This window comes from Cannabis sativa, chromosome 1, assembly GCF_029168945.1.
Source record: "Cannabis sativa cultivar Pink pepper isolate KNU-18-1 chromosome 1, ASM2916894v1, whole genome shotgun sequence".
Classification (NCBI taxonomy): Eukaryota; Viridiplantae; Streptophyta; class Magnoliopsida; order Rosales; family Cannabaceae; genus Cannabis; species Cannabis sativa.
The window spans coordinates 12,372,564-12,384,485 of NC_083601.1; the positions used below are offsets into that span (position 1 = coordinate 12,372,564).

Consider the following 11,922-nt stretch of genomic DNA (forward strand, 5'->3'; position numbering starts at 1 on the left):
AGAGAGACACACACAGATATATATATATATATATATCAGTTCAATTGGGCAGGCTTAATTTAATAAGTTGAAATATTGTTTTTAGTCAGCCTTGTTATCAAGAACACCACTATGATCAACTTAATTAAAATCATCTCGTTAATATATAGCTGGCCCAAAATTACGGATTAATCAAAAGACCAAGCCATTATCCTATTGTGATCGATCGAAATTAGCCTACAGGTATATATTTAATAAGATATATATCTAGATTAAATTTGGCTTCACGCGTTTGTGTGTATATATGCTGGTTATTTTTTGTTTTTTTAAATATATATCCTGTAAAGGAAGAGAGCCAAACTTTCATGCATGATATGTGTGTATATATATATTTATGAAATGATTGGCGTTGTTAACTAGGGAAAATAGAATTATGTAACATTTTTTGTAGGAACATATATATAATGTCGATAATGCCAGGTCTCAACAGCTGGGGCGTGCATTTTCTGACGCCTACTATCTTCAAGTCAAAGAATATAAAAATCAATTAATTCATCACTTATTTTTTAAAAGTGTCGTTGTTTCAATATTTTTTATTGCGCTTCGTTTTGCTGAATGCGCCCGTAGGTGTGCCACCAGCAAAATCGTCACTTATACTATGCCTTAAAACCGTCAGGGCCCATTCAAAAATCGTCACTAACTTCTCCCCACATTTCTCACGCCCACCTACTTTTTTTCTATTTCCCACATGTTCATCTATTTCTTCTCCATTTCCCACACCCTAAAACGAAAATTTTAACTCTCCAAAACCTCACCCACGCCTCCACACCATCGCCCTCCTCTCTCGTCGTCTTCCTCCCTCTCTCGATCTCCCTTTCTTCTCATCTCTCTCGTCCATCGATCTCCACCCACCCCTCCTTCCGTCGGCCTTCCTCTCCTCTCCATCACATACGTCGGACAACCACCACCTCCCGTCGGTCTCCCTCTTATCTCCACCACCACCTTTCGTCCGTCTCCCTCTTTTTGAGCTCGGTATAAATACATTTATTTATTAGAAATTTTTACATGAAAAATTCATTTTACACAATTTATTACAAAAAAACCCCTACACGCATATATCAACTTTTTTACTTACCATGTTTGTTTTATTACAAAAATACCACTTAGTCATCATTTCATGCACATACACGTGTGCTATCCACATCACTCATCAATCAAATCCCACTCTCTTCCCTCTCTTTTTTCATTTTCTTTCAATTTCATTTTTCGATTTTTCCTTTCTGTTTCTAAGTTGATTTGAAGATCAAGTAACCTCCATTCATAAGCTTAACCACCCATTATTGATCACGTTTTTTCCCTCTCGTTTTTTGTTCATCCACAAAATTTCAACTCCCACTAAGCCCACGATTTCTCAACTGTTTTTCCCTCTCAGTTTCATTTTTTTTCAAATTTATTTATAAGATGGAAATCACTCGTTCATCATCATCGCCTTCTCCAGTTCTCAAACAAAAATCGAAAATGGGCAAGAAAACTTTGGCCAACAAATCCAAGGGTAAACGCCCGATCCTTGAAGACTATGATTCTGATTTTGATGCTCCACTGCCCAAGCGTGGGAGGCCCCATTCTTCGAAGGAAACGAAGCTCAACGTGGAGGAGCACACGGTTCCAGAAATTTTTGGGAAAAAATCTCTTGCCTCTGCTGAAGATCGAACTCAGGTTGGTTTTAAGTTTCATTATCGTTTCCCCCTTTTCCAACATTTACACTTTCCCCAGATTTTGGCGTTTTTTTGTTCATTCTGCTTTGTGTAATTTTAGGGTTTCATTTGCACATTTCGTTTTATGTTGTTTAATTTTTTAGTTATTTATTGTGGGTTTTGAACAATTTATTTGGTTCTTTTCTGGGTGTGGTTTTTAAATTTGATTTTGTTTTCTTTATTTTCAGTGTTTTTTTGTGCTTTAGGTTCTGTGTTTTATTTTCGTTTTTAGTGTGTACAATCAGTCGTATGTAGTTTCTTATTAGTTTTTTTTTATAGTTTAATGTTGGTATGTTTGATGTGTTTTCGATTTTCATTAGGTTTAGTTGTTTGCTGTTATTTTTTAGGTTTCAAAACGATTTTCAGATCTTTGCTCTTTATTTTTGTATAGTTGTATCTGTTTTGTAGTTTGTTTGTTGTTTGTATATCATTTTATTGTAGTTTTCCTACTGTATTATTCACTATTAATAATTTATTGTGTTGTTATGTTTGATGTGTTTTTCGATTTTCTTTAGGTTTAGTTGTTTGCTGTTATTTTTTAGGTTTCAAAACGATTTCAGGTCTTTGCTGTTTATTTTTGTGTAGTTGTATCTGATTGGTAGTTTGTTTGTAGTTTGTTTATAGTTTTATTACAGTTTTCATACTATTTTATTCACGATTAATAATTTATTGTGGCCATTTTTGTTATGTTGCAGGTTTGGGACTACAAATTTAGTCCTTCTGATTTTTATAGATCTAAGTGTGTATGCACTAGTGTTTTTTCCGTGATAGATAATATTAAGAACACTTTATCTGTTAATTTGCTTTCTATGTTTCGTGAAACTCAGTTTGGCCATTTTCTAGATATGCCTGAGTTTATTTTTCATCCGCAAGTCGTACATAGTTTATTACTAAGGGAAGTTTTCCAGCCCAATCCTAAAGAGTTTTGGGCTAAGGTTGCTGGCCGTTGCATACGATTTAGTGCCGAGGAATTTTACTTGATTTCTGGAATAGATTGTTTCGGTGATTGCAACAAGTTGTTGTTTTCACAGGAAACAAATCAGTTGGTAGAAACCTGTTTCCGTGGTGTAAAAACTATTGACCACAAAGCCATCGAGGATGCTTTTTTGGGTAGTCGGTGGGGTTTGGATGAGTCTCTTGGTTTGAAAATAGTTGTTTTGTATTTCATTCAGTGTTTTCTTCTTAGCAATACTCTTGATAAAGAAGTATCTAGGTTTGATCTAGATGTTGTGGATAGCGGTCGGTGGGACGAGTATTGTTGGGGTAGGGAATCATTTGAATTGACAATTGATTCATTCAAAGGTAGGATTCAGCATGGGATTATTATGAAAAATAGGAAGGCAGAGAAGGGAGGCCAGTATGATGGCTGGTATAGGGCTTTAGGATGTCCTTGGGTTTTTACGGTTTGATTTTATGAATGTTGTCCTGCAATGGTGAACTCTTTCTGTAAGAGAGTTTCATCTTCTATTCCAAGGATTCTGAACTGGAGCAACACCATTGTCACCAAAAATCCAACTCTTCGAGACTTGAAGGGCAAGATTTTTGATTTGCCGTTGGACAAGGTAATTTACAGTTTCTTTACTGTTTCTTTTCAGTTTTATTTATGTTGTTAATTTTTAGTTTTTTCAATTGTTTTAATATTTTTCATATTATGTTTGATTATGTTGTTCAGTTGAAGATCAAAAACATGTGTCCTACTGATGAAGTAAGGCAGAAGCTTCAACTTGACGGTTTATTTCTCGATGAGTTTATTGATGACCGTGGTGTAGCGAAGCAATCCTTTGAGAGTGGGTCATCTTCAAAGAAGTCTGATTCAGCGGATATCGATTTGATGAAATCTAAGTTGGAGATGGTCATTTCGAATCAATCATCATTGGCCGAGGACTTCATATCCTTGAGGTGTTTTGTTGATCTTAATTTCAAGTCCGTAATGACTGTAATTAAGGATATCCAGGAGAAGGTTAATGCCATTCATCGTCGTCCTTCTGATGAGGTATTTATTCATATTTTATTGTTTAGGTTTTTTCATATTTTTTTTTAAGTTTCTTTACTGTTTCATTTATGTTGTTTGATGCAGGGAAAGTCATCGGATGAATTAGTAACTCAAGATTCTGATGATGATGCTGATGATGATGATGCTGAGGATGATGAGAAGCAACTGCCTGATCCAGAAAATATTGATTTCGACTCCGACGATGGTGGTGAGTTGGTTAAAGTTGGTGGTGATGCTGATGATGATGACAAGGTTGTTACTGATGTTGCCCCTGCTAATGTGAATCCATCTGAGGCTGTTGGAGGGAGTGATAAAAATGCTAAGGATGTTGAGAAGCCAAAGGGCGATGAGTCTCGATTGAAGGGGGACGATTTCTTTGATGGGTTAAGCCAGCTTGAAATAGATGATGATCAAGTTGCGTTGGCTGGCTTGGAGGCTGTTGGTAAAATCCATGTAAGTGTATTTTTAATTGTTTGCAAGAAAATTAGGTTTCTTTTTGGTTGCTCAATAGTTTCTAGTTTGTTTTGCAACTGTTTTAATGCATTCTTTTTTTCAGGTCCCCGCACCCAATCCAGATGTTGTTGGTCAAAAGTCAGATGCCCTTCATACTGATGAAGAAACTGAGGACACTGTCTCTGATACACCTCTGTTGGATAAGAGGAAGCGTGCTCCGGCCTTGAAATCTCCTTTTGTTGATTTCGGGTCTGCTGATGTGGGGAGCACTCCAATGGAGCTTATGTCCTCAGGTTCTCAATCAGCTGGGGATGATAGGGATTTTAAAATGGTGACTTATGTGAAGGGTCTTTATGCTCTTAATGATGCGTACGTGATCCCGTATCTCCCGAGATTGAGGCAAAATTTGACGCTTGGATTGGTGAAGGATTGCTTAAACATCCTAGGTGACTGTTTTTATTAAATCTGTTTTTGTATTATGTTTTATTTTTCAGTTTTATTCTGGTTTTAATGCTATTTTTTTGTTGTTTCTTTGTTGTTTTAGGCATTACAGTTGTTATGAAGATGGCGCAAAGAAATTTACCCCGGGTTTTAGGCTAGGTGTTGATTATGTTGAGGATAAAACTTAGTTTTATCATTTGGCTACATGCGACATGTTTATAAACGACTCGGTAAAGTTTCCAATTTCTATTGTAGTTATGATAGTTTGTTTTCAGTTGGTTTATAAATGTTTTTAAGTTTTGATACTGTATTACAGTTTTTTAACAATTTTCAACCTTTTTATTTGTGTTTCTGCGTTGTTTTTTTTTCAGCATATGAACACCATATTCTATTACCTTCGGAAAAAAGGTAAATATTCTTCCGCTGTGACGTTGAATTTTGCAACAACTGATTGTCTCTTTGATGATTCCATCCAAGCTTTGTACCACAAATATAACAAAACCAAGTCAATGAAGACTAAGATGTCACACATTCACGCTGCCCACCCAATAGCGCATTACATCCGAGGTATGCGCATTCCCTGTTCCAAGCCTTGGTATGAAGCCGATCATGTGTTATTCATCATCAATCTAAGAAGGGAAAGTCATTGGGTGTTTGGTCGTCTTGACTTGAATGAAGGGATTCTGTTTCTGTATAATTCTTTGAGGACTGCGAAAATGAATGCTGCACCTAGGAATGCCATGAAGGCTTATTCTGTGTTGCTTCCTTTGTTTTTCGATTTACTTGGTTTCTGGAAGAATAGGTCACATGCTCCTGCTTCAGGTTCTGACCCTACAGCTCCCTTAAGAATCGTGGAGATTAGTGGTCTGCCGTCTCAGCAGAAAAAGTGAGTGTTTCTTTTAAGTTTATTTTATGTTGTTTTTTAGTTTCTAAACTGTTTATTTTTCTTCTGCTTTTATAGTGATTGCGGAGCATATGTTGCTGCATTTGCCGAGTTCTTTATCCACAGAAAGGATGTCCCTGCGGACTTTGATATCGAAGTTTATCGTACCCGGCTTGCTGCACTTTTCTTCTCATATGGCCGAAGGAAAATTGATGAAAGCATTGATAACGAGGATGAGAAGCAAAGCAAGTCTTCTAAGGCATCTAAATTGAAAAAATAGGATCTTTTATATTGGTGACTATTTTGTGTTATTGGTTGAATCTATTATGAGACAATAGTTAGTGTTATTGGTTGAATGTAGGTATTATATTTGATTTTATACTCTGGACCTGGTTTATAACTTTTAGGATATTTGACATTTAGTCCTTATAATATGTTTATTGTATAGGTCTATATTTCCTAAAGTTGTTTGTTTTGTTTAATTGTTCAAGTTTTTGTATACGGTCGCTCAACTATGGAGAAACTATTAACCAACTGAATACAAACAATGTTTTCATATTTCTAAATTGTGCTATGAATGTATTTTTATTCTTTGTTTTTCCATTACTCCTTTTTCCTTTATTTTAGTTATGTTTTATCAATTCTTACCTGACTGCTTTTAAAACTGTAAAGCAGAAGTCATTTCGGTACTTAATATTTTCAAAGTGTCACAACTGTAACAAAACGATTTTGCAACTATTAAAAAATTGTTTCAAATTTCATAAAAATGAAATCCCATGTATTTAGAACATCACAGATCAACCTGTTTGAATTTGCACACAGAATTAAACAATTCAAATATTTCATATGTATCTATTTTATTGCTTGATTGTTGCATGTCTTTCGATTATGTCCGTGTTGACCACATTTGCTGCACCTGTTATGTTTTTTTGTATCCCATTCAGATAAAAACCTTCATTTCCTTGGTCTTCGAGATCTTATTTTTTGGTTTGGTGGCAGAATAATGATATCTTTTATGTTTTGTGGCACATCCCATGTTGTGTGATTGTGTACCGGATATGTTGAGTCGTTGTATGTTTCAAGCCATGTTTTTGTGGTGTAATAACCTGAACAGTAGTTGTAAACATTCAAGTTCATCTCTTTTATAACAGCAAGCGCATGAGCACACGGTAACTCGTCAAGTTGGAATCTGTTGCAACTGCATGTTTTCTCCTTGAGGTTGATGACCCATGATCTGGTTAGTTCAACGACTTCGAACATGGTCTTGTTTATTGGTTTTACCTGCGGATTAAGTAAATTTATAAAATTATTATTATGTATGAAAACGGCAACCAAACTATTAAGAAACTATAATGCAACTAAAATATTAAACATTTCATTACATTTTCTGTCAATGAGTCCACAAAGTTGTCGACTAATTTCTTCTCTATTGTAGGTGTTAAAAATGTTGTTGTTTTCTGTGCTTTTTTCCTGTTTGTGTATGTCCATTGTTGTATCAAAGCTCTCAATGACTCCATCAGTGTTGTGATTGGTAGCTCTCTAGCTGCTAAGTTTGCTGCATTTAGAGATTCAGCAATGTTTGAAGTCATAGTTGAATACCTGCTGTTTTTGCAGTGGTATCTTGACCATTTGTGGTATCCAACTTGTTGTAAATATGGTCTTACACGGATGTCCAAGCTGTCCAACTCGCTCATATGGTATTCAAATTTCCTCTCTGTGTATGCTCTGGCTGCAACGAAGAATGGTTTATCCAGCTTGCTTGCATTCTTCTTGAAGGTTGCTTTTAGGTTGCTTAACAGGTGGTATACACAATAGCAATGTGTGATTTCTGTAAATACTTGACAAGCTGCCTTAATTATGCTCTCATGTCTATCTGAGATCAAGCACTGTTCCTCTCTAATCCCATATGTTTCTCTTACTTTTGTGAAAAACCATTGCCATGAGTTGTTGTTTTCTGAATCCACAACAGAAAAAGCTAGTGGAAAAATGTGTCCATTTGCATCTTGTGTACAAGCAGAGAGCAATGTACCTCCATATGTTGATTTAAGGAAAGTTTCGTCAACAACTATTATAGGTTTGCATTTCTTCCATCCTTTTATTGATGCATCCAGTGCGACAAACAAGTACTTGAAGCTGTTGTCATCCTCTGTTTGCATGTGCACTATTGTTCCGGGATTAGTTTTTTGCAACATGTGCAAAAAACCGGGCAGCAGCTTGTACGATTCGTTGGCTTTTCCTCATAATTCATCTTGCGCGTGCTCTTTGCTTCTCCATGCTTTCATGTAGTTCATTCTCACCCCATACTTGTGTTTCATTTCTCCTCTGATGTCTTGTGGCGTTTGAGTTGTTTTTATGTTGGTACCGTGGCTTGATGTAGTTTTCAATCAATTTCGTTGTAGCTTGTCTCTTGTCGGCAAATCTTATGTTTAGATCACAAGTGTGTATCACCTTTCTGTCGTACTTTCGAATGATGAATGACTTTGTTGGCCCGTTTCTGGATGCTGTTAGTGCCCACTTGCATTTTGGATCCAAACAACAAATCTTGTATGTTCTTGCACATGATTTTTTCACTCTGAATTGGAAGTTGTTCCTAATTGCATAGAAACCAAGCACACTCTGCAGTGTTTCTTTGTCTTTGTATATTTGTGCTTCTTCTATTTCAGGATGTTGCGGATCTGTGATTAGTAGTTCGTCATAATCTGTGATTTCTGGTTCCTTTTTTTTGTTGCTTTCTAGTTGCTCAACCATCTCCTCTGCCACAAGTTTTGCATAGTCCATGAAGTCAAAACTTTCTCCCCCAAATTCTGGTACTGTAGCTTCAATTGTATGTTGATGATTTGTTGAATCTTCTGTTGTTGCTGCATTGTATTCGATTGGTTGGAAGGCGCTTGTATGTGTAATTAATGAATTGTCATTTCCCAAGAATGATGCATCGATGGTTGTTGTTGGGTTGTGGATGACATTCACACACAATGGGTATGTTGTGAAGTCGGGGTCCTTCAGTTTGAGTTGTATGTAGAAATGCAGGCTTTGATCATCCTTTATCCTCAATGGTTGGTATCCTTCCTTCACTTGATATTTCAGTTGCAAAACAGTGTTTTCTTGGTTGCACTCCAGGACATCTTTGAGTTTCTGTTGCAAATCTTCATAGTTAGAATTGGCTGAAATGTAATGTCCACTGGCTTCATAATTTTCATAATTCATTCGCTCATCGAATTGTCCATTGTAGAAGACTAGGAATGGAATGTCTTTCCTTTCCTGTGTTTTTGCAATGTTTATTAGTCTGAGGCAACAAATTTTAAAACTGGTTTGATTCTGTTATGAAATAGAGTACAAACTTACTTCTATCTTTGTCCCTTTGTTCAAGCATTGTATTTCCTGTCCTGATTCCTGCTTTTGCCATTTTTTTGTTGTAAATAAACTACAAAGAAACGAGAATAAAACTATTAAGAAACTTCATTAAAATTTTGGGAAACTAACCATTTCTCAAACTGTTTTGTCCTCTATCTTTTCCAAAATAAATTCCTGCAAAAAATGTAATGAAACTATTATTAAATGATTATGAAACTGTAAATCAACTTAAAAACCACAATTCTTTCCTCAAAATTACATAGTTCTTACTTATTGTCATTTTTCATCATGTTTATTCGAATCAGATCAATTTCCAACTATTATAAAACTAATTTGCTACCATTTACATAAATCGTACCTTGTATATATGCTAGCTTTTGGTACTCGTCAATTGACACTTCTTCATGATTTGTAAACCATTTTAAAACGATATTGCAACTGTAAGGCAACGCAAAAAATTAAAAAAGCCCTTATTAGTATCATGTGGTTCCTTAATTAGAATCAGTTCTTGTTTTTTGTTGTTAGAATATGACTTTCCTGTTGTAAACCGGTGAATCAACCAGAATGCAACTGTGTATGACGTACATCATTGTTGAAAAAAATTTCAGTTCATACCTTTTTTTGGATTTCAGGGGGGAGCTCCAGATTTGTTCAATACAGATTTACATTGCTTCAATCTGGATTTTCGACGCTCGTTTGAGTGATATTGCACGATTAAAAACTGAAATCAAATGTTTAATTTCAGTTTCTCCATGGTTTTCTGGTCTTTTTTTAAAAAAAAATTCTGTTCAGATCCTTGGATTTGTTTGTTTCCTATCGAAATTCGCCAGAATTGATGGTTGTTCTACGCTCGATCTGGTTTCATTCTGGTTGCATAGTCGACTGCATCGATGGAGGTTCATTCATCGTCTCCGTTCGTGACGTGCGGCTGAAGGTATAGGTGAGGTGGTATTTTTGTAATATATTCATAGTGGGCTGTACAAATGTTGATTGGGCCGGCCCACAGTTTTTTTGTAATATTTTACCCTTTTTGGAATTTTTCTGTTTTTTTCCCTATTTATTATTTTGTTATTGTATAAATTTAATGTGTTTTAAAATTAGTTATTATTATAATAAAATTAATTAATTAGTTGTTTTATTTTAATTTAGGTAAAATTATAAAACTAATGTAGGAAAAAAATAGGAAAAAATACAAATTTTTCTACCATTAAAAATATAGATTTTATTTTTGGTTTAAAATTTGTATTTTTTTTCTTTTTTTTTTACATTCCCGACAGTTTAAAATTGTCGCCTATACCCTGTTATAGGTGACGGTTTTAAACCGTCAGGAAGTCCACATTAGCGATGGTTTTTAACCGTTGCCTATTTTGTCTGTTTTGCGACGGTCGTATAGGCGATGGTTATAGAAACCGACGGAAATACTTTAAACGACTGTTTAAAAACATCGGAAAAAATTATTTTTGTAGTAGTGTATCTATACTAGTTAGCTTATTTCTGTACTGCTTCTTTTGTTGTTTGACTCCTACATTCTTGCTATTTTTTTAATGAATTGGTGCCTTCAGCATCTCCCCTTTATCAAAAAAAAAAAATATATATTAACCACAAGTGTATAAACCTTTCTTATTTTTGTGGTATACATGAGAAAATTATTAGATTTGAAGTGATTTTTTTGAAGATTCTTATTTGTGTTGTTGTACGTAGAGTCAGAAGTGGCGTGACTTATGTTTTAGCTAAACTACCATTAGTTATGGACAATGATTATCTATGGACTATGGTAGCCAGATTTTCATTACTATTAATTTTGTATGCCATTTGGAACGATAGTTATTGTTTTTTTGCTGAAACTGAAACTGCATTAAACCAGAAAAAGAGAAAAAAAAACCAGCAAACTAGTCCATTGTAGCAACAAGGGGTGCTACATCCCCGACACCAAGAGGCCCAACAATGTTATGGGACGCAGCCCAAGTAGCCACATTGTGAGCGAGCGAGTTATCCTTACGAGGAATCCAAAACACACAGCAATTAACATCAAAATTCAGACAAGAATATAAATGCAGAAACATATTAGTAAGCTTCCAAGACGGGATGGTAGATCCGCGTATAGCCGAAACAAGAGGGAGGCAATCCGAAAAGAAGTTGGCATCCTCACAATTCATCCGCAGACATAAAGAAAAAGCATGGCATAAAGCCCAGCACTCAGCCTCAAGAGGAGAAGCACATTTAACCTTGGCAGATATAGCATCAAGAAAATCCCTTTCCTCATTTAGAACCACCACCGCAATGAAGGCAAGATCACCTCGGACAGCCGCATCCACATAAAAATTCACCACTTTGGGCACGGGTTGGGCAGTCCTTGCCGGTTCCAGCAAAGGTTCATCAAAAGAGGCCCGACCTCTCTCAAGCAACCTATTATAATCATTAATGGCAGCCATAACCTTCTCAATAATAGATGAAGGAGAGGGAGCAATACCTTGGTGGAAGAGCTGGTTTCTTGCATGCCAAATAGAGTAGCAAAGATGAGACGCAAACTGAGGGAAGTCATTGTCATTCGGAGCCAAGAAGGGGCAACACACCGAGGAGAAGATCCAGGGAACAATCTCCGAATCGGAACCGAAGCAAAGTAAGTCACTGCGAAGAGCATAGGGGCTGGCAAACCAGCAAGCTCTCGCCAAAGAGCAATGGAAGAACAAGTGCGAGAGAGAATCATTGTTACCTTTGCAAAAGACACAAACGGAGCTGTTCCCAAACACAGAACGAAGGCGATCCCCACACGGGAGGATGTTCTTTCTCATCTTCCAAAGGAAGAGTTTAATTCGTTCCTGAACCGGAGAAGCCCAAATCTTCTTCCACTCCATATTCGAAACCCCGAGTCTTGGTTTAATCAAGGAGAGATAGGCTTGTTTAACCGAAAAGGAGCCATCCGGCGAGTCCCTCCAAACCAAAGTATCTTGACTCGCACCGGGGAGAGCCTCAATATTGAGACTAGTTGAGCATACAGAAGGTAAATACCAGCCAGCAAGGAGACTTGGATCCAAAGCCCCCTCACAGAGCAGAGCTCGCTAAGCATC

At 36.3% G+C, this 11,922-nt stretch overlaps 1 protein-coding gene across 1 annotated transcript; it reads right to left on the reverse strand.

The window, feature by feature from the left end:
- Positions 1-10,743: 10,743 nt before the first annotated feature.
- On the reverse strand, positions 10,744-11,709 carry LOC133037364 (uncharacterized). The gene has a single exon (XM_061114435.1). It carries the CDS (start codon positions 11,707-11,709, stop codon positions 10,744-10,746), a length of 966 nt encoding a protein of 321 aa, XP_060970418.1.
- Positions 11,710-11,922: the final 213 nt, after the last annotated feature.

Excerpts from the sequence above, each read along its gene's own strand:
- LOC133037364 (XM_061114435.1), bottom strand. The coding sequence starts at position 11,709 with ATGGAGTGGAAGAAGATTTGGGCTTCTCCGGTTCAGGAACGAATTAAA.